This window comes from Strongyloides ratti (genome assembly GCF_001040885.1).
Source record: "Strongyloides ratti genome assembly S_ratti_ED321, chromosome : 2".
Lineage (NCBI taxonomy): Eukaryota > Metazoa > Nematoda > Chromadorea > Rhabditida > Strongyloididae > Strongyloides > Strongyloides ratti.
In genome coordinates this window covers 7,444,127-7,466,495 of record NC_037308.1, presented here as the reverse complement: position 1 = coordinate 7,466,495, position 22,369 = coordinate 7,444,127, and the positions used below count along the sequence as shown (strand labels likewise).

Sequence of the window (22,369 nt, the reverse complement as noted above, 5' to 3'; positions counted from 1 at the left end):
CTATGATTACAATTGAGAAATATGAAAATAATAGTATATTTCCACTTCCGCAGGAAAATGATTGCAGGATATAAATATATAATTATACTTTAAGAAATTGAGTACTTTCAAATAGTTAAAATTTATGTAATACTATTTTATTTTTATTTTATTTTCAATGGCACGAAGAATTGGAGTAAGTTTTTTCTATTCTAAATAAGTTACTCATTAACTTTTTATTTAGCGTGAAGTTATTTCAATTCATGTTGGACAGGCAGGATGTCAAATTGGAAATGCATGTTGGGAATTATATGGATTGGAACATGGAATTTTAGCTGATGGAACTCTTTCAGAATGGGTGGATAATGAGCATGATGATGCATTTAATACTTTTTATTCTGATACTAAATTAGGAAAACATGTACCAAGAGCTATATTTGTTGATTTAGAACCAACTGTTATTGATGAAATACGAACAGGAGCATATAAACAATTATTTCATCCACATCAATTAATTACTGGAAAAGAAGATGCAGCAAATAATTATGCAAGAGGACATTATACAATTGGAAAAGAAATAATTGATGTTGTTATGGAAAGAGTACGTCTAATGTCAGAACCATGTACTGGATTACAAGGTTTTATGATTTATCATTCATTTGGTGGTGGTACTGGTTCAGGGTTTTCAGCACTTTTAATGGAAAGTCTTTCAATGGAATATGGTAAAAAGTGTAAACTGGAATTTAGTATCTATCCATCTCCAAGGATTAGTACAGCAGTTGTAGAACCATATAATTCTGTCTTAACAACACATACAACATTAGAACATTCTGATTGTTCATTTATGGTTGATAATGAAGCAATTTATGAAATATCACATAAAAACTTAGGAATAACAAATCCAACATATACAAATTTAAATAGAATTATTGCACAAGTTGTATCATCAATTACAGCTTCATTAAGATTTGAAGGTGCTTTAAATATGGATTTAAATGAATTTCAAACAAATCTTGTACCTTATCCAAGAATACATTTTCCATTAGCAACATATGCTCCAATAATTAGTGGAGACCGTGTTTTACATGAACAAATGTCTGTGGCTCAAATAACATCACAATGTTTTCAACCTGGTGCACAATTGGTTAAATGTGATCCTAGAACGGGAAAATTTATGGCATGCTGTTTATTATATCGTGGTGATGTTGTACCCAAAGATGTTAATGCTGCTATAGCTAGTATTAAAGCTAATAGAGCAGTACAATTTGTTGATTGGTGTCCAACTGGTTTTAAAGTTGGTATCAATTATCAACCACCAACAGTTGTTCCTGGTGGTGATATGGCTAAATTACAACGTTCAGTATGTATGCTTTCAAATACCACTGCCATTGGCGATGCTTGGTCACGCCTAGATTATAAATTTGATTTACTTTACTCAAGAAGAGCTTTCGTTCATTGGTATGTTGGAGAGGGAATGGAAGAAGGAGAATTCAATGAAGCAAGAGAAGATCTTGCTGCTTTAGAAAGAGATTATCAGGAGGTTGGAGCCGACACCAATGATGAATATTAAAATTATATTTAATTTAAACATTATCTCAATAAAATTTTAACAAAGTAATTTTTTATGCTTAATGCCAAATTATAAATATCATTTATTAAAAATTATGATTTTTAAAAATGTATTAGTATAAATAAGTTAAGAAATATTTTTTGCTAGTTAGCTAGAACTTTTGAAACATTTTTTTTAGCTTTTGAAACTTTAATATTTTGTTCGCTAATACCAGTCTCTTTAATATCAATGTCATTTTCAGGAACTTTAGGTAATCCAACTAATTTTTCATCAATATCTTGTTCAGTAAGTCTTTCTAATTCTGCTTCTAAATCTTCTTCATCTTGTTGAGTAAAGGCACCTGAAAGCATATTAGATATTTCTTCTTGGAATTCAGCTCCTTCTTTAGTTTCTTCCATAATTTTGTCAATTTCATCCAAATCAATCATTTGATTCATTTTTTTTAATGCTTCATTACCGGCTCTAAGTTTATTTACAACTTCAGATTGAATTGTTGCAAATTCAATGTCATTGACCATTCTTTGAATGGTATCTAATTGTTTTTCTGTCTTTTCAATCATTTTCTCTAAATATTTTTTCTTTTTTAACATTAACAAAGCTCTATCTTTCATTCCCTTATTTAATAATTCACGAGCTAATTCCTTATCATGTGCTATTGTTTTCTCACTTTTTTTTATATATGTCTTCATTTTATCTCTTTGAATTTTAAGATCCTACTTATATAAAATAATAAATTTATTATCATCAATAGGTAACTTACAAGAATAGCTTGATCTTGAGATGTAACATATTGGTTAATCAACCCTTCTTTCTTTGATTTTGTGAATAGACCTCCCATTATCTGAAAGAGATATAAAAAGTAAACAGTACCTTTATTCCAAAATGTTTATTTCTAATTGGGATGTGAAATTATAACATAAATAATAATAAAAAAATATTTTAAAAAAATTTACTTTAAAGTTGGTAAGATAAAGTTAATAAATATTAATGTCGAACAAAGGTTTTCTTTTTTGTCTGGTCTCATCAATCAAATAAATTTAACTTTAGTGTTATATTGTATAATATTTTTTAATTTTTTCTTTCAAGAATAAGGTTTTTTTTTTCTTCTTTTAATTTATTATACCATAAAAACAACTGCTTAAAAAATTAACTGTGAAAAATATATAATAATCATACGTCATTAGTGTTTGTTGAAAATTAAAATGTACATGCATTTATTTATCTCAGTAAAAAGTTGGAAAATAATTGTTTCTTATGACTTCCATCTTTATCATATCTCTCAATTTTTCATTCATCAACGTCATCCTAATCTTGTTGTGTTTTGTCTATGGATAAACATTTCATCTTTTACATCACCATTCTTTTCCTATTTTTAAAAAGTTAAAATTACGATTAGACTAATTTGTCTATTCTTTAAAATAATTTGAACAAGGCATGGTGAAAATTTTTATTCAATATCTATACAAAGTAATTTCACAATGTTGTTTTTTTTTTTTAAAAATTAGTTAAATTGAAATTTTAGCATAATCAAAAAATGGTATGATAATGTAACGTTAAAACAAATAAGAAATTGCTTTGTTTTTATTAAGCACGTTTCTATAAATAAATAATAATTATGTTTGTCTTTGTATCAATTGTTTGAAAAAAAATATGTTGACATTTTCTTGAATCACTTTTTTTTATTTTTTTTTTGTTTAGTTTTAAATTAAAATATATCTTTTAATTGTATAGAGTTTTTTTTTTTATAACACCGTAACTGTGTGGATAATTAAATGTTTATAAAAATATTTAATTTCAATATCTTAGAATAAACTTACTATTTTATAACTAGTAGTGTTGAAATATTTTTAAATAATAAAATTTGAAAGTTATTACTTATAAATATAATCCAATCTTATATATATATACATCTTTTTTTTTATCAATGTTATCAAATTTATTTATGGTTCATTATTTTTATTTTTCGGGACATTTAACCTTTAATATTTGGTTATCTTGAGTAAAATGACTTCAAATCGTTTATTTTTCATTTCAAAAATTCTTCTCTTTTTTTACATGATTTCATAAATTTATATCTCATGAGACTATATTTTGAGTTGTATTTTTCAAGTTCTTTTAAAAAATGTAACTGCAACTTTTTTAGTTATTATAGCAAAATAAAGATTTTCACTTTGCTTTATTTATTTAATGTTTTGTGATATCTCATAGAACGAAGATATTGAAAAGATTTATTATTTTCTAAAAATGTAGTGACTATACATTGGAGCATTAATTTTAACAATGATAAAAAATTAAAACTAATGCAATGAGATTATTTTATAGTTATAAATTTTACTATGTACTTTTATTAATTTTTTTAATCTTTATGTTGAAATATTGAAAATTTTATTTATGATTAATTTTTTTTTTTTTAATTTTATATTTATTAAAGATTTCTTTTAGGGGAAGATTTTCATTTTGAAAATTGAATTATTTTTACTCCTTACAATACAAAATGGAAACTTCCTACATCTGTGAAAGATACATTCTTGATGATCGACGTAAGTTATTTAAAATTTTTTTTTTATTAAAAAAAAATTATATTAATTAAGTAAATAATATATTTTTTTTAACTTTTTTAAATTTTCTAGAATTAGAAGATGTTTTTCACATGCTCGACTTAGATAATGATGGTCTTCTAGGACGTTCAGAAATTGGAGCTTTACTTAGACAATCAAACTGTGAATCTAGTAGTAAGGAGTTAAACTATATTTTTGATGAAGTTGATACTAATGAACATGGTAAAATAAACGAAAATAGCTTTATGTCTTTCATGAAACCACCAAAAAATCAGAATATCACAATTAGTCAATTAGAAGATAAATTTGACAAATTTGCTTCTAAAGATGAATCTATCAATATCGAAGATATGAAAAACATTATCAAAGAACTTGACTTTCAGCATGATGATGATCATCTTTCAAATACTTTTAATGCTGCCGATACTAATAAAGACGGTTTGATAAATTTTCATGAATTTGTCCTTATTTTAAGAAAAATTCGTTTTTGTTGTTGAGAAAAAATATTAGTATATCCTGTGGTTTTATTAAACTTTGCAGAAAATAATTTTTTTTAAACATGAAAACTCATTAGATAAATAATAAAAATACTTTACGCACAATTAGATATATAATTAGATATTATTGGAAACATTTTATATAAAAAAAGAATAAATAAATAAAATAAATGTAAAATTTTATAAATTATTTTAGATATTTTTAAAAATTATATATTTTATTTTAATTCTACTTCAATATAATATCACTATCAACTATAAAGAATAATTAAAAAGATTGTATTTAGTGTTTAAATATTGTTTTAAAAATTTTTTTTAAAATAATATAGTAGTCAAACTAATAATTAATCAGAAATATTCATTAAGTTACATGACAATAAAATATTATTTACATATTTTTATAAATATTGTAGATATCTATAATTACCATATATTGAACAATAATATAATTAAATAAATGTATCTTAAATTTTACCCATTGGAATGGTCAATTTGTTTTTGTTATAATGTATGTTAAAAATATTTTTTTACAAAACAAAAACATCAACAACAACATGATAACAAATAGTTGTTTTCTACAATTTTATGATACTTTTACTTTTAATAGAAAAATCTTCATTTTTTTTTATTTGATTTATTATATGATATTTAAGTTTGTAATAATATTTCATGTTGCTTTGAGAAAAAGAATATGATTGAATCTAAATATACCTCTTTCATCATTGAATTTAATGGCTTATTTTTATAACATTATACCAAATGTTTATGTTTTTATTTTTTAACAATTGCATTATATATCAAATATTTAATAAACTTGACAATTTAAGTAACAGAAACAAGTTATATGTAAAAAAAAATATGAAATATTAAAATGTTTACTACTACTATTACTTTCATTTTATGTTTTGTAAAATTATCATATCAATAATAATCTCAGTCACAAACAGTAATAAAAAAAATACATTTTATTATCTATTGTTAAGTAATATCTTCATTTACAAACATTTATAAAGTACTAAACAAAGTTACTTAAATTTTTTTTAGTTTATCAAGAAAAAATAATAAAATTCATAAAATGAAAATAATGTTAATGATAATAAAAAAGTAAATTGATAATAATTTTTTTTAACATTTACACATTTTATAATAAAATTATATTTATATATAATTAGAAGTTTCATTATATTAAAATATAAACCTGAAAAGTATGTCTTTTAAAAATTACAAAATTTTGTAGTAAAAAGTCAAAGCAAAAAATATTTAACTATCTTATAAATGTTGATACTACACTTTTATCCTTGTTTTTTAGTTAACAATACATAAGTTTAATATTAAATGTTAAACAAAAATATTTATAATATAATTAACACTTATTACTTTTCAAATTCTGTACTTATTATTATTACAAAATTTTCAATTTTTTCCTAACATTGTTAGAAAATTTAAAAAATAAATTGATTATTTTTGAATATAAAATTAGAACAACAACTACAAAAAATAAAAAGTATATAAACTTTTAATCTATACTTTTAAATTTATTTAAAAATTATATATATATGCCTACCAAATAATAAAAATTTCCCATAAATAGGAATTAATTTAAAAAGGGACATTTATTAAAGTTTAACTTATTTTTTTCAACATTAAAAATAATTTCTATTACAAACAAACAATTAAATATTTAGCACAATTTATTTAATTTTCAAACTTTCAATTGAAAAATAAATACTAAAATTTTTACATTTTTAAATATAAACGAAAAACTGAAGTTTATAGTTTTTTTTTCGAGTTTTTAAAAAAAGTTCTTTGGGAGAAAAAGTTGTGTTTACTGGAAAAATAAAGTTTTTGTTTCAAGCAAATATTATTTTTCTGAAAATGTAACTTCAAGTACGTAAAGAATTTCTTTTTTAAATGAAATTTTAAATAAAAAAAAAATATTTTCCAAAAAATAAATTTTAAAAAATCAAGTTTTGGATTACATTTAAGCAAAAAAATACTTTAATAATATCCATGTTATAAAAAATTGACCAACTTAAAAAATATCTTGTTCCAATAAAAAGACAAAAATATTCAGATTTTTTGAAATCAAATTCTAGTAAATTTTCATGTTGTGTTTGCCTTCAAAATATTTTTATATCTTCAACCATTTTTGAGATATAAAAAAGGATAACAAAAAGTTAAGTACCAAAAAGTACCAAGCATTATTTTTCAAGAACAGAAAAAATTAAAAATTTTATGTAAATTTTTTTCCTTATAAAATATAATTTTATTTTGAAAATTCATTTATGATATTTTTGTTTGTTTTTACAAAATTTTACTAGTTCAAAATTCTACCTGTATAAATAAAAAGTTTAAAAGAATAAATGACTACACAATGTCTTTTAACAATTCTTTTCAACATCAATTTTATCTTTTGAAGATTTCCTTTGTAAGTACTGCTCATCAAAAGATTGTTTTATTGTATTTATATAGTCTAAGGGACATACAGTCAAATCTGACACCCATCTTTGGAGATTACATAATGTATCTGAAGCAAGAATAAATTCTCTTCCAGTGCTAAAAATATTACATGTAATGTTTATATAAAAACTAACGTTTTATGTTTTATTGAAAATGAAAATTGTTTTCCAGTTTGATTGTCATCAAGAAGGTCAATTATACAATCTTCTACAATTATTAAATAAGGACAACAATCAATGTTATTTTTTGATTCGAAAATAAATAATATATTAGCTTTTAATATTCCATAACATTCTTTCCATCCATCTTCCTAAGAAAATATAAATTTAAAAAATCAATAAATGTGATTTATTACCCTAAGATAATAAACAATTCCACTACACCTTTGTTGGTAATTTGCATCAGAAATTAAATCTGTTGCTAAACTTCTACCATTTACAAGCATGTTTCAAAATGTGACGTTTTAAGAAAATAATAAAATGTTTTTGCGAAATGAAAATTCAACCAAAAAAATATACAATTTTACTTTCTGTTTGGAAGAATGTCACCATATTGAAATTAAAAAAAAAATAAACAAAAACCAATTATGGAAATATTTCACTTTTACATCAATTTCATTAGCTTTTAGAATGACTATATAAATCACATTAGATACTAGTAATTTTATTAATAGTTTAGCAAATTCATATTATAAAATATTAAATGAGTGTACAAATAAAAAAAGTTATTTTTATTTATTTTTGTGTGATCAACTTGGTAACCCTTTTTTAAATAGAAAATCCATATACATGGGTTTCATTTTTAATGGTATTTCATCTTCATTAATATTATAAAAATTTTTGTCTTTGGTTAAAAAGCATATAATTTTTTTATTTTCAACAATATTAACTTCCAAAAATGTTAAAAAGTTTTCCAAATCAATGGTATGAACGGTATCTAAATGTTCCATAAAAGTTTTCGTACTTTTTCTATTGTCATCCTTTTTCTGTAATTCTACTTCATTTTCTGATTCCGATGAATCTAGGCGTAGTATACTTCTTCTGTGTTTTTCAGAAGACCGTAAAATACATTCATTATCATCTGTATCACTACTTTTTCCACTGTTAACCTTAGAATCATCTTCTTTAATTTCAATGTTATTTTTTGTTTCAATTAAATTAATTTTATTTGACACAACTTCAACATTACTCTTTTTGTCAGATTCATTACAATAAATGTGTTGGTCATTATCATGTACACTTGAACTATCAGATAAATCATTGTCATTACAATAAGAAGCAAACTTTTTTTTAGTAATTTTACTTTTATTTTTTAGTAATTTTTTTCTTTCAATTTCTCCTTTTTTTTTATCACAAAATTTGTCAACTTCAATAAGTTGTTTTCTTTCTTTTTCTAGCTCCATTCGTTTTTTTGCTTCTAGATAATCTAATTTTAATTCTTCATAGTCAGATTCACTTTCATATTCATCTTTAGTTTCATATCTTTTAAAATCTTCTTTAGACATTTTACCTTTCATAAGAATGAAATCATAATCATTAGCAAATTTTGAAGGTCGTTTAAATCTAAACAAAAATAAATTAATTTTTACAAAGTAAACTTACGTACATCCACCTTCAGTTTTCAAACCCTTTATCTTTGCTTCATAATGGTCAATTTCACGTTGACAATTCTAGAAGTATTGTATTAATGACATTAAACTAAAATCTTTCTTACTTTTAAACATTCTACAGGAACCCATTCAGAAAGCCCTATATGCAGACCTTTAAAAGAAACCATATACTCAATTTTATTGTTGACAATCCTTTTATCAAATATTCTTGTAACTATGTGTACTTCTTCATCCATTTTTGATTATGCTTTATTAATTTTAAGCAAAAGTTTTTTAAACCCTTTTCCATATATATTCTATTCAAGACAAAAAAATTAGCGGTTCGTTTTAGAAAAATGTTTTAATGGTAATTCGTGTAAGTTAAATAGAAGAGAAAATTATTTTTCATAAAATTTATAGTCAAATAATAAAGTTTTATGTTTGGTGTGAAATTATAGTTAAATAAAACTAAAAAAAAAATTAATTTTAAAAACGTTTTTGTTAATTAAATAAAATATAGCTAGTTTTGAAATAAATATGCATATTCCTTGGTTAAAATTTGAATATTATTACATATTTCTTTTTTTATTATTGTTAATATGATATTATTTCTAAAAAATTTTAATTTTAAAGTTGTTTGGTAAAATTTCTTTTTTAAAAATACTTTTTATAAAGTACCTTATTTGTTGTGAAATATTTTTTTATAAACTTATTTTTTTTTGCATAATTTTTGTCTTTATAAAAATGTCTTTATCAAAACTGAATAGTACCAAAAAAGTTTTTTTTTATATATAATAGTTGTATATATTAGGTTGTCTCATAAAAATCAAATATATACGTAGAAATTTTTGTTAATATTATTAAATAATTAATATTGATAAGCATTTTGTTTGATTCATCTGAATTTCTTTTAAAAAATAACATAAAAAGTTTGATAAAAAGCACCAAATTTATTACTTTTTTTTATCTTTTAGAATGTCTTTTAATAGCAAAATTTGTATTATTTTTAAAAACGAGCTTGAAAAAGAAGCAAATATAACAAAAATAAAACAAAATGTTAATGAATTTTTTGGGGAAAATTTTTTGAGTCATTCAACTACAAAGAAATGACCCAAAAAAATGAGAAGAAAGAATAAAATCCTTGAAAAAGCATTGTGATTAATTAATTTAACAAAAAAAAAGAAAATTTGTCTTTTTTTAGTATAATTTCTATTCTTTTTTATAGAAACGATTTAGACAAATCAAATGAAATGGTAACTATTATATTATCGATACTAGCCATTTAACAACTTCAGATAAAGATCGTGAATATAAAAAATGTCTTATTTTATAAGAGAAAACCAAGTATTCCATCTTAAACATTTTTGTCTCATCTCTAATAACTATAATCATAACATAATGAAACTTTTTGTTTAATAATATTATAACTTATATTTTCTAAAATAAACTTTGGCATAAAAAAATTAAAAATAAATATTAACATTAATTGTTCATTATATTCAAATAAAGTTTTTCGATTGGTTGTAGTTTGGAATAAAGCAATCTTGTGTTGTGAATACCATTTTTGATACTAACATTTTTTAAAAAAATTCCACATTGTTTTAACAATGCCACCAAAAAAAAAAAGAAAAGTTGGAGGTGAAGAAGATTTAGCACCCATTCTTCCTAATGGAACTAATTTTACTAACTCAATTATTCGTGATGTGTTAACGATTACAAAATACATTGGAAATGGTGGTTTTGGAAGAATATATGAAGGTAAGCTTATTAATAAAGGAACAAAAATTTGCATAAAAATGGAGAAAAAAGATAGTTCTGGTTTGTTTGTTGAAAAGGGGCATTTTGAAAGATTTTTAAAAAAAGATTTGTTGGAAAATTTTTTTAAAAAAGGTAAATTTATATTTCAATTTTTATATGTAATTTTGTAGAATTTATTAGTTTACCTTATTTGGTATGTTTTGGAATATACACAATAAATTTAGAAGATAAATTAAGATATCTTGCTATGCCATTGTATGAGGAAGGTCTAAATGATTTTATAAAAGACAAAGTAGATTCAAAATTAAGTCAAGAAGAGGCAAAAAAAGTATCTATTTGCGCTTTAAAAGCTCTTGAATATCTTCATAACGCTAAGATTTCACATCGAGATATAAAGAAGGATAATTTGATGCTATTAAAAAAAGGCAATTTGGATAAGGTTGTTCTCATTGATTTAGGGATATCCCAATGGCATACAAGATTTAATGAAACTATAAATCCTAATGCAAAACACAGCGGAACATTATTATATACAAGTACTGATGCTCATCTTGGAAGAGAAGGTGTATTTCGCTCAGATTTAGAAATTTTTGGGTATAATTTAATAGAATGGTTAAACGGTTCTTTACCATGGAAAGGGTTAGAATCAAAACCTGAAGAAATTTATCAAATGAAGAAAAAAATTGTAAATGATCCAAAAACAGAAATTAAATCATTACTGCCATCAATAGATACATCTTTTATTCAGGAACTTTTTCTTATATCTAGTTCACTTAAATATTCTGAAGTTCCGCCATATGACACATTAAAAAATTTTTTAAAAGGATGGGTTACTACCAAAAATAATCATATAAAAACAGTTCCATCAAAAAAGAAGTCGGTAAAACCTTCAAGTTTATGTAAAAACATTAGAAGAAGTGTAAGGAATTGCGGAAAAAACATTAATTACGTTGAATGATATTACGGTTTTATGCAAATTAATTTTTAACATTCAATATTTTTTTTTAATTTTTAAAACTAATGATTCTTAACTTAAAATTTAAAATAACATTTTAATGTATAGCATTGTTGATCTAATATTATTAATTTTAATAAATAAAGTTTTTATAAAATAGTATAATTTTTTTATATATTAATAATTAATTAAAGTGTAGGAAATTTTTAAATCTACTTAATCCACATTAGTAGACATGCTATTTGAAACAAATAAATTAAACGTTTTTGATTTCTTGATTAAAAACAATTTAAACTTTAAAAAAAAAGATTTTTTAATATATTTTAATAATAGTAAATTAATAAACTATTTTTACATAAATTGTTAAATAATTACATATTAATAACAAAAGTTGATTAAAAATTTTGAAGAATAAACAAAATTTAAAAAATTAAAATAACTTATAATTTTACTAAATGATAGTTGAATAATTTAAAAATTAATATAAGTTATGCTTCAAGATATCGTGATTGTTAAGATAGATCCTAATCTTTTAAAATTTTATATTATATATTAAAAAACTAACTAATACATTAAATTTTAATCTTAAGTATTAGACAGTTTAAATAATTCTTTTATATATTTCATTATCATGTTTATGTATATATTAAAGTTTAATTATAATAAAAGTTACATTAAAATATTATTCTTGAACTTTTGTAATATAAAATTTGTTTACAACAATTCATTTGAATCATTATCTTTATTTAAAAAAGATTTATGATAAAAGGTAAAAAATATACTGACAAATACATATAATAAAAGGATGTCCAAACTATATAACTCAAATAAAATATGTATTGTTTAACCTCTTAATAAGATAATATATGTTTTATCCATCTTAAAATGCACCATTGTCTTTTTAATTTTTATTTCTTTAAAAACTTTTATAAAGTTAACACTAAAGCGGAAGAGCAAAATAAAAAAAAATAGCCACTACTTTTAATCTATGTTAAAAATGATCCTGATCAGTTAACAATTATTAAGTAGATGGTACGATTACGGACCATTTTTTTTCACACAATTAGTATAAAAGAATAGTAGTTTTGTATTAAAAGCAATACAACAATATTTTATTTCTTAAATCAAATTAATAATAAGAAATAAAAATTATTTTTCTTTAAGTTATATATTTTGCTAATAATGAAATTTTTCATCCCATTTTTAGCTATTGTGGTAGCAACTACTGTATTTGGTCAATTTACTAACAAAAATAATGAATATTTAGATTTTGGTTTTGAAAATATTAATCACTTTACTTTAAAAAAGTTAAATGAAGATATGTCAAATAATAATAATGAACAATTTTTAAGTAACATGATCATTCCAAAATATCAAAATATTATTCCTCAATTTTTAAAAGATTTAAATATTACTGAAATCAGAAACTTTCTTTATATTGCATTAGATGTTAAGTCAACAAAAAGTGAATTAGAAAACAATCTTGATAATTGGGCTAATAAACAAAGTGATAATATTAAAAAAGAATATAATATTTTTAAAGCTAAAGAAGAATTAAGAAAAGATAGATTTGAAAAATATCATGAAATGATAGCATCAAAGTTTTTTCCTGATGTCAAAAAAATTGATGATGAAATTATTGTATGTTGATAATGTTATAATTAATTTATAATTTTTTAGGCTATAATTCAAAATAAATCTATAACAAAAATTGATGAAACTTTAAAAATAAGAGAAATTATAAAAAATGCTCCATGTAATTTGTTAACTCAATTAGTTAACTTGTATCCATTTATAAAAAATGAGATGTATAAATGTTTAAGAAGAAGGCAACCATTGAAAATGAATATCATTGTAACTAAAATGGATAAATCAATGTCACCATTTGGAATGTCATTTAAAAATTTGTTTCAACCTGTTAGTTTAAATTCTATCGTTAAAAACGAAGATTTTGATAAAGATTTATTGCGCACTACTAAAAATCAGCGAAGTCAAGAAGACGATAAAATATTAGAAAGTCCAAACAATAAAAATAAAATGAGGATTTCAACAAAATTACCAAATATAAATTTTGATAGTAATGAAAAAGAAGTACGTAGTAGCAAAAGTGATAACTATTTATTTAGTAAAATAAATTACCATAATTTTGACGATAGCGCAAAAGATGAAAACAGTATGAGTGAAAAAGATTATGAAGATAACTTGCTAAAAAAGTTTATTAATAAAGAAATAAAAAATTTTAATACGGAACCAGAAATGAAACCACAGTTAGAAGACAAAGTTCCATTTATTCCTGATTTTGAAAGATCAAATAAAAGAAAATTTCTAAGAGAAGATTTTGAACCAGATATGATGCCAGCACACAAAGGTAGATTTCCATTTAAACCTGAATATGAAAGAGCAGATAGAAGAAGATTTCCAAGACCGGATTTTGAACCAGATATGATGCCACCACGTGAAGATGGATTATTATTTGGACCAGATTTTCAAGGACCTAATAGAGGTAAATTTCCTAGACAAGATTTTGGACCAGAGATGATTCCATCACACAGAGGCAGATTTCCTTTTACGCCAGACTACGAAAGATCAGATAGAAGAAGATTTCCAAGACCAGAATTTGGACCTGAAAGAAGATCACCACATGAAGATAGATTTCCATTTAAACCTGACTTTGAAAGACCAGATAGAAGAAGATTTCCAAGACCAGACTTTGAACCAGATATGATACCAGCACATGACGATAGATTACCATTTGGACCAGAAAATGGAAGATCAGATGAAAGAAGATTTCCAAGACCGGATTTTGAACCAGATATGATGCCACCACGTGAAGATAGATTACCATTTGAACCAGATTTTCAAGGACCTAATAAAAGTAAATTTTCTAGACAAGATTTTAGACCAGAGATGATTCCATCACACAGAGGCAGATTTCCTTTTACGCCAGACTACGAAAGATCAGATAGAAGGAGATTTCGAAGACCAGAATTTGGACCTGAAAGAAGATCACCACATAAAGATAGATTTCCATTTAAACCTGACTTTGAAAGACCAGATATAAGACGATTTCCAAGACCAGAATTTGGACCAGATATGATACCGGCACATGAAGATAGATTACCATTTGGACCAGAAAATGGAAGATCTGATAGAAGAAGATTTCCTAGAGAAGATTTTGAACCTGAAAGAAGATCACCACGTGAAGATAAATTTCCATTTAAACCAGAATATGAAGGATCAAAAAGAAGAAGATTTCCTAGACAAGCTTTTGAACCAGATATGATACCAGCACATGACGATAGATTACCATTTGGACCAGAAAATGGAAGATCAGATGAAAGAAGATTTCCAAGACTGGATTTTGAACATAAAAAAAATTCACCACGTGAAGAAAGAATTCCATTTAAACCTGAATATGAAAGATTAGATAGAAGAAGATTTCCAAAACCAGAATTTGAACTTGACTATGAAAGATCAGATAGAAGACAAATTCTAAGACCAGAAATTGGCTTTGAAAAAAAACCTTTTGATGAAAGTGAATTTTTATTTGAACCGGATTTTGAAGGATTAAATAAAAAGAAATTTTCTAGAAAAGATTTTGAGTCAGAGATGATGCTATCACATGAAAGTAGATTTCCATATGGATCAGATTTTGAAAAATTTAGTGAAAAAAAATTTCCAAGACCAGAATTTGGATTTGAAAAAAGACCTTCATATGAAACTAGATTTCCATTCGGACCAGATTATGAAAGATCAAATAGAAGAAAATCTCCTTTAGAAGATTTCGAATCAAGGATAATGCCAACACATGAGAATAGATTTTCATTTGGACCAGATTTTGAAAGATCAGATAGAAAAAAATCATTTAGACCATATTTTAGACCTGAAAAAAGTTTACCTCATGAAGATAGCTTTTTACTTGGACCAGAAAATGAAAGATCCAATAAAAGAAAATCCTTTAGAAAAGATTTGGAATTAGAAATGATGCCACCACATGAAGATAAATTTTTATTTGGAATAAATTATGAAAAATCAAATGAAAGAAAATTTTCAAAACCAGATTCTGAAGGGCCAATGATTAACAAAGTTTCAAAAGCAGAAGATGACAAAAAAAATAAATCATTTAAAGAAAATGACAATCAATTTGAAAATAATCATGAACGAGAAAATAAAAATGATATTGAAAATGTTGACAATAATAATAAAAAAAAATTAGATTTATCTCATAATCAAAAAGTCTCAATGAAAACTGAAAATGAAAGTGTCAATGATATAAATGTTTTAAATAATAAATTTTTTTATCCAAATGAATATGAAAATGAAGGAAATTTAAAATACAGAAAACGTCTCACTTTTAGAAGTAAATATAGAAAAGATGCAAACGCCGATCCTATAAATGAAGCAAAAACACCTGAAATAGATAATAAAATATTTTTACACCGTGATTCAGAATTTATACCTGAACAATTACCATTAATAAGAGGGGCTCCTATTTAATAATTTAATTAAAAAAATCATCTTTTTTTAAAATATAAATAAAATATATATATAATAAATTTTATTTATTTGTCCACGCGTTTCATTAGATTACATCGTAAAGAATATAAATGCTTAAAAAAAGTTTGAAGTTTAAATATAAAAATATAAATAATCCAGAATATCAATATGAAATAATATAATTATTAATATAAGTACTTTTTAGTAAACATTAAATGTATCCATCAAAGTTAATTGTAGTATTTAAACTTAAGAAAGATTATAAACACCGTATTTTGGTAAACACCAGCAACTAGTAGAATTAAAAAATAATGTTGGTGTTACTTTCAGAAAAAGAGTTATAAAAATTATTAGTTAACAAATCCATTTTAAAAGATTTCCAGCTTTTGAAAATTTGTCAAGAACGTGAGCTTCTTTTTTCATTATATTAGTAATTTTAAAATTAATATTTCCATAAAATAATACGTCACCAACATGAAGAATTTTTTGTAAAACATAATTTCCAATACCATGTTCCATAAATTTGACAACAAGATCCCTGTCTTTTTCAAGATTATTAACAAATGTTGTATATGCGCATAAAGCAATTACACTATTTTCTGAAGTCAAAACCTTTTCTACAATACGTGATCCATAGGTGTCTAGTGACAATTCAATAATATTTTCAATAACCACATCGTAGTAGTGTCTTTGTTTCTCTTGTAATTCAGGACAAATATATGAAACAAAATATGAAACAATAAAGTTTCCATAGTTGTCGCACATCAATCGTTTTGAGTAAGGTTTAAAAATACTCAGAAATTTATCAGCTAATCCAATAGCACTTATTCTTACTCTGAAATAAATTATAGACATATAATGAAAAAACTACAACTTACATCTCATTATCATTATTTTTATCAGAACAAAAATGTAATATTTTTTTTACCATTAACTCAATAACACGACTACCACATTGGTTTTTAGCAGCTTTAAATATCAAATCAGGTTGTGTAAGTAGAATGTCAAGAATCAAATGAAGATCCATAAAACTCATGCAATTGGTAATAAGTTGCATCACATGGTTACCATGTGGACAAGAAATTAGTTCAAATATTTGTTCATGTTTTAGTTTCTCTATGTGCTCTAAAAAAAAAACTATTTATTTGTAATATAATTAATAATTATCATACCAATCGGGAAATATTTGTCATTTTTTAATAATGTTTGAATGAAACGGCAACCATATTTATGGGTAGAAAGAGAATAGAATTCACCACCTATCAAATTCCATAATGCTTTTATTTCTTCAGGAGTAGCATTTTGTACAATAGTCTCCAACTTTCCACGTTTATCTGGACTTTTAGCCATTTTAATTAAATTTTTTTTGCTTAAATTGATATTTGAATTTTCAAGAAATTCTTTAGATTTATAATTGCAGGAAGAAGCATTTAAACTTTTTGCCAGATAATTTCCAGTGTTTCCGAAAAGTGAATAGTCAAAAGTAGATGTTTGTCCATAATATGAACTAAAGCTTTTTGACATGTATCCTTCTGGATCCCTATCGAAAAGTTTTTGTGATTCTTCAAAACTATTAGAAAGAAAATCGAAGTTTCCATAATCAAGATTCAAGCCTTCAACATAACTTTCAATCACAGGATCCCAAGGGTTAATATTAAACGAGTTAGACATTGATCAAATTTGATATTAGAAAATTGGTGAAAAAAAGTTATAATCAGTCATCATTTCTTACCATATATATACACTTTTATGTGGAATTGTCTTTATTTTTATGTTTAATCATTGCAAAAAAAAGCTTACCTAAAGGTAATTTTAAATACATAACTGTTTATTAATGTATCAAAATGTTACTTTGATCAGTATGACAATTTATTATAAAAAGTTAGCTTTATAAGAAAGTAAGTTAATAAGTTACAAAACAAAGATTAATTAGTGATTTATAATTAAAAGATTACTACTATTTAGATGGTGTTACAGAGGACATAAATTTATGAACAGACACTTTTTTTTTTTAATATATCCTACAAATTGAAATGTCTGAAGATTTTTTTTTTATGTCAATCATATATATATAGTGTTTGAATATATTTAGAAAAAAAAATTTTTTCTACTAAAGACTTTATTATTTAATTCTTTTATAAAAATTTTGATTTTCTAAATACATTTATTAAAAATAAACAAAACATTTCAAAAATTATACTTAATAATTCATATATATGGTCATAAAATTATTACATGCTATACTACATTTTTACAATTTTTTTTTCTTTTGCCCTAAGATTAGCAATTCTTCTCTCGTGTAATATTTTTTTAGCTTCTTTCTTTCTCTTTTTTTCAGCTTCTAATTCTAACAAATCTTTATCTAATTCTTTTTGATTTCTACCAGCTAATCCATATTTAGCTAAAATTGTTTGTTCCATAACGTCAGAGTTAATCTTATTAGCAACACGACGTACTAACTGAGAGTCATCTTCATAATGTTTTTTAACAAATCCTAGCTTTCCACTAATTTCTGTTACTTTTGATACTGTTTTTTTATTTTTTTGCTTTTTACTTTCAATTTCTTTCATTTTTTCTTTTGCAGCTTGCATCATTTTAAATGAACGTGGTGGTTTTTGGACATCTAATTCTTCTTCATTTATTGGTTTATTTATTTTATTTATATTAATAAGTTTACTCTGCCTTGCAGCTACATTAAATGGATCACCTGCACGTATTTTTGATTTTTTAGATTTTTTACCAATTCTGCCAATTTTAGGACCTTTACGATCTTCAGTACCATTTCTTTTTGATTTTCTAATGCGTGTAACAAACTTTTTAACTTTAGACATTTTTAGATAATAGAATAATGTGATAAAATAGATTATTATTATTATTATAAAAATATCCCAACTTTGAAAATGTCTTAAAAAGAATTTTAAAATACATTGGTAATTAGTCACTGTGAAATTATTAAAGTTAACACCACTAGTAATGTTCTTCTGGAACACATTATATTATTCTTCTTTGACTTTCAACTAAATATAGTGTAAATGTATTTTATAATTTCTTGAAAATATAAAAAATTTATTAGATTAAAAATTACGAAATTATTTAATTTTTTAAAAGCCATTTTTTTGTTTTAAATTATTATTTCTTACTAGTTTTTTTTACTATGTAAATTTTTATTGTAATATTTTTTAATTTTTAAATAATGATAATTTTTTAAATGTAAAAAAAAACTTTGAAATAAATTTGTTTATATGTTATATAATGTTCTTAAAGATTTTTGCAACAATGCGTAAGAAAAAACATTATGATTAATGCCAAATTTTGGGTAAAGTAATTGTAACTTAGTCTAAAACAAATAAATAAATAGTTAATTTTTGATTAAAAACATAATATATTTTGTTTTATAATTTTTTATATTTGTAAAGCTCTCAATAGAATTATTTACATATAAATACAAAATAAATAAAATAAATCATAAAAATTATTAATTACATGATTACAAGACAGCCTATTTTTTTTTAGAATCTATGCATTCTAAGGTTTTTATCTGCTTATCTATAAATGATCTAAATTCATTCTCTTTATTTCTACTACTGTAGAAATTTAAAACCATCTGGTAATATGTTCCTGTTATAAGGCGTTGTTCTTGTTCCGTCAGCATATAAGTTTGTTTTTGTTTTCTTTCTAATAATTGAATTTCTCGCTCCGCCTTTTTATATTTTTTCCTGCTTAACTCCAAATCACGTATTGTTTCACCATTTGATCCTATAGTTGTACATAAAGTATCTTGAAACATTTCTATAACATATCTCGCTTTTTCTATTGCATTTTCAAGTCTTTCAATGACTATATCCTTTTTATCTACAGTTTCTTTAACTTCTAAATGAATATTTTCTAATTCAATATCTTTGCAATTTAGTTGTTTTTCGAGTTTATCAATTTTTTCTTTTAATGTTGAAATTTCAATACTATTTTCATCATTTTTTATTCGTGCTGTTGCAACTTGTTGCGTACTATATAAACTTGCTTCATCTAATGACTTTTCTGCTACTTCTAGCTGTTCTCTTAACGACTCATTTTTTTTCTTTTCAATTTCTAATTCCCTTATAATTGATTCAGTATTTCTATTTTCATTGTTATATTTAACAATCTTCTTTTTTAATTTTTCATTTTCGTCTTTTAATGTTGTCAATAACTCATCACTTATATGGTAATTTACTCTTTCTTTATTTAATGTGCCATTCATTTCGGCATCCATTTCTTCTATTGTTTGATTTGATATTAATTTCTCTTCTTCAAGTTTTTTATTAACTTCTTTTAAATATCGTACCTGCTCCTCCAATTCATCAACACGTTCCGATTCTTTTATAGCTTCAGCAAAACAATTTTCTGCTCTTTCATATTCCTTAGCAAAATCTTCTTCCAATTTTTTATTTTGATTTTTTAATGATTCTATTTGATCTCTTAAGCTTTTAGTTCTCCATTGTTGTGCATCATGATCAGTCATCTCTTGAATGTAGTGATTTAATTTTTCTTTTAAAAATTTAACTTCCAAAGAATTAATAGATGGTTGACTACGAAATTTTTCTCTTGAATTTTGTAATTCACTATTTTCCATTTCTAGTTGATAGCATTTTGTACGTGATATTTCATAATTATCTTTAACTGTTCTCAATTCACTAATGCAATTTTTAAGTTGACTACTTTGTTCATTCAAAGATTCCATCAAAACTTTTTTTTCTTTAATTAATTTGTCATTTTCATGCTCAAGTTTTTCCATATCAGCTTCAATTCGTTTCATTTCTTCCTGGAAACTTTTTAAATTCCTTTTGTTTTTGTCATTTTCAAATGAAATATTTATCAATTCTTCAAGCTTTTGCTTATTTACCTCCAGCTCATCGATTAATTTTGCATTTTTTTCTTGCGTTGAAATAATCTAAAAATAATAAAAAATTTTTAAATATATTTTAACAAACCTGTTTTTCCATTTCTGAAAGATTATTTTTAAGTCTTTGATTTTCAGTAATTATTGTCATTACTTGACTTCGATTAAGTTCCCCTTGTAGTACTTCAAAATTATCATTTACTTTAGATGACCTCCTCTTGGGTATTTTTCTATCAATGTCTGTCAATGCACGACTTATTTCTTCTCTTACTTGAGTTGATGGTGAAAAATCCTTCAGTAATTCAGTTGCTTTTTGATTAATTGTTACTGCAGCTAATATTAATAAAAGTAGTTTTGATAATTCAGATATATCTAAAAGTCTTCCAATTTTTGCAGCATTTACACTCCAATTTTGACTATGATAAAGATCTCTTTGCATTACCTCATCATAATATTCAGTTAATCTTGTACATATTCTTAAAAATAATACTGATTTATTTGGTTTACCATCATATACTGTTTCATAAAATTCTTCATCAAAAAAATTATCATCTCTAGAATTTTTAAAACAAATATTTAATTATATTATTAATTAAGTTAATATCTTACAATATTTGAAGTAAATTTACAATAAGTTTGCCATCAAATAAATCTTCTGGTGTACTGTTAGCAAATTCTTCTTTTCCAACAACTTGAACAATCTTAAAAAATTAATAGTTATAGAAAAATACTTATTTATGGACAAACCCATTGTTGTAGAGATAATATAAGTTCTTCCAAATCAAATCCATCACTGGTCATTATAATAAGTTTAAAACGTATATAAAGAAAAAAGTTGGTTAGTATTTTTTGCTAAAAATATTGATAATACCTTTGATGCGTTGTTAAAATCCAATCCATATAAAGTGTGTACTTACCCTTTCGTCTTGTTATGTTGGAAGAATGTGTATTGTAAATATCCCTTTCTAAAAAAATAAACAAAAACTTTTTTTATAAACTATATAACTAGTAAACTAATAAAATATTAATCATTTAATAATAATGAGAAAAATTATTACAATACATTTATATTTTCTTTATTACTAGTAAATTTTTAAGTATCTTTACATAATTTATTTTTTTTAATAATTTAATATTGTCACTTTGAAAATCACAAATTTTTTATTTCTTTTTGTGTTAAATTTTATTTAAAGACCGCTATATGTTCAATGATTTATATTGAGATTTTTAAAATATAAATAAAATGTCTTTTAAAATTTTTTCATTTTCTTTTACATAAATATGTGAAACTATTGATGAATGACTAATTTATAAAAAATAATTTCAACTTAGCATATAAATTTATTAATATAAAGGATGTCCCAAAATTATTTCACCCACCTTCTTAGTTTCTAAAAAATTTACAGATATTTTTATCTACCTATTTTGTAGAAATTTGATTCCACATTAAATAACATATGCAAAAAACTTTTATTTAAAAAAATTAAAATATTTAACTAAAAGTTTTTTCACTTTTGTATATTGAGTTCAAATTTCTTCATGATAAGTTTTGGGTAGTTATTTTAAAAAAGTTTCTTTTACTTCACTACATTGTTTTCTCATTGATAGACAATTTCTAAAGCTTTATATTT

General features: G+C 23.4%; 10 protein-coding genes across 10 annotated transcripts; 4 read left to right on the top strand and 6 right to left on the bottom strand.

Annotated features, from left to right (window-relative positions):
- Positions 1 to 157: 157 nt before the first annotated feature.
- Positions 158 to 1,549, top strand: SRAE_2000238900 (Tubulin alpha-4 chain; the record flags this gene model as incomplete). The annotated part of the gene is made up of 2 exons (XM_024653453.1): positions 158 to 175; positions 224 to 1,549. The coding sequence occupies 2 exons, from the start codon at positions 158 to 160 to the stop codon at positions 1,547 to 1,549; spliced, it is 1,344 nt and encodes a 447-aa protein (XP_024506928.1).
- Positions 1,550 to 1,692: 143 nt separating this feature from the next.
- On the bottom strand, positions 1,693 to 2,387 carry SRAE_2000238800 (Charged multivesicular body protein 6; the record flags this gene model as incomplete). The annotated part of the gene is made up of 2 exons (XM_024653452.1): positions 1,693 to 2,262; positions 2,310 to 2,387. The coding sequence occupies 2 exons, from the start codon at positions 2,385 to 2,387 to the stop codon at positions 1,693 to 1,695; spliced, it is 648 nt and encodes a 215-aa protein (XP_024506927.1).
- Positions 2,388 to 4,043: 1,656 nt separating this feature from the next.
- SRAE_2000238700 (EF-hand domain and EF-hand domain pair-containing protein) lies at positions 4,044 to 4,604 on the top strand (the record flags this gene model as incomplete). Its single annotated transcript, XM_024653450.1, has 2 exons — positions 4,044 to 4,089; positions 4,180 to 4,604. The coding sequence occupies 2 exons, from the start codon at positions 4,044 to 4,046 to the stop codon at positions 4,602 to 4,604; spliced, it is 471 nt and encodes a 156-aa protein (XP_024506926.1).
- A 2,381-nt stretch (positions 4,605 to 6,985) lies between these two features.
- SRAE_2000238600 (Pleckstrin homology domain and Pleckstrin homology-like domain-containing protein) lies at positions 6,986 to 7,509 on the bottom strand (the record flags this gene model as incomplete). Its single annotated transcript, XM_024653449.1, has 3 exons — positions 6,986 to 7,160; positions 7,199 to 7,374; positions 7,420 to 7,509. 3 exons carry the CDS (start codon positions 7,507 to 7,509, stop codon positions 6,986 to 6,988), a joined length of 441 nt encoding a protein of 146 aa, XP_024506925.1.
- A 303-nt stretch (positions 7,510 to 7,812) lies between these two features.
- On the bottom strand, positions 7,813 to 8,909 carry SRAE_2000238500 (Chromo domain/shadow and Chromo domain-like and Chromo domain-containing protein; the record flags this gene model as incomplete). Its single annotated transcript, XM_024653448.1, has 3 exons — positions 7,813 to 8,626; positions 8,666 to 8,733; positions 8,778 to 8,909. The coding sequence occupies 3 exons, from the start codon at positions 8,907 to 8,909 to the stop codon at positions 7,813 to 7,815; spliced, it is 1,014 nt and encodes a 337-aa protein (XP_024506924.1).
- A 1,350-nt stretch (positions 8,910 to 10,259) lies between these two features.
- SRAE_2000238400 (Nucleosomal histone kinase 1) lies at positions 10,260 to 11,368 on the top strand (the record flags this gene model as incomplete). Its single annotated transcript, XM_024653447.1, has 2 exons — positions 10,260 to 10,542; positions 10,581 to 11,368. 2 exons carry the CDS (start codon positions 10,260 to 10,262, stop codon positions 11,366 to 11,368), a joined length of 1,071 nt encoding a protein of 356 aa, XP_024506923.1.
- A 1,179-nt stretch (positions 11,369 to 12,547) lies between these two features.
- On the top strand, positions 12,548 to 15,862 carry SRAE_2000238300 (Domain of unknown function DUF148 domain-containing protein; the record flags this gene model as incomplete). The annotated part of the gene is made up of 2 exons (XM_024653446.1): positions 12,548 to 13,006; positions 13,046 to 15,862. 2 exons carry the CDS (start codon positions 12,548 to 12,550, stop codon positions 15,860 to 15,862), a joined length of 3,276 nt encoding a protein of 1,091 aa, XP_024506922.1.
- A 354-nt stretch (positions 15,863 to 16,216) lies between these two features.
- SRAE_2000238200 (Pumilio RNA-binding repeat and Armadillo-like helical domain and Armadillo-type fold domain-containing protein) lies at positions 16,217 to 17,533 on the bottom strand (the record flags this gene model as incomplete). The annotated part of the gene is made up of 3 exons (XM_024653445.1): positions 16,217 to 16,697; positions 16,741 to 16,987; positions 17,035 to 17,533. The coding sequence occupies 3 exons, from the start codon at positions 17,531 to 17,533 to the stop codon at positions 16,217 to 16,219; spliced, it is 1,227 nt and encodes a 408-aa protein (XP_024506921.1).
- A 572-nt stretch (positions 17,534 to 18,105) lies between these two features.
- On the bottom strand, positions 18,106 to 18,693 carry SRAE_2000238100 (Hypothetical protein; the record flags this gene model as incomplete). Its single annotated transcript, XM_024653444.1, has 1 exon — positions 18,106 to 18,693. The coding sequence occupies one exon, from the start codon at positions 18,691 to 18,693 to the stop codon at positions 18,106 to 18,108; it is 588 nt and encodes a 195-aa protein (XP_024506920.1).
- A 668-nt stretch (positions 18,694 to 19,361) lies between these two features.
- SRAE_2000238000 (Hook-related protein family-containing protein) lies at positions 19,362 to 21,539 on the bottom strand (the record flags this gene model as incomplete). The annotated part of the gene is made up of 4 exons (XM_024653443.1): positions 19,362 to 20,789; positions 20,830 to 21,292; positions 21,348 to 21,439; positions 21,486 to 21,539. The coding sequence occupies 4 exons, from the start codon at positions 21,537 to 21,539 to the stop codon at positions 19,362 to 19,364; spliced, it is 2,037 nt and encodes a 678-aa protein (XP_024506919.1).
- Positions 21,540 to 22,369: the final 830 nt, after the last annotated feature.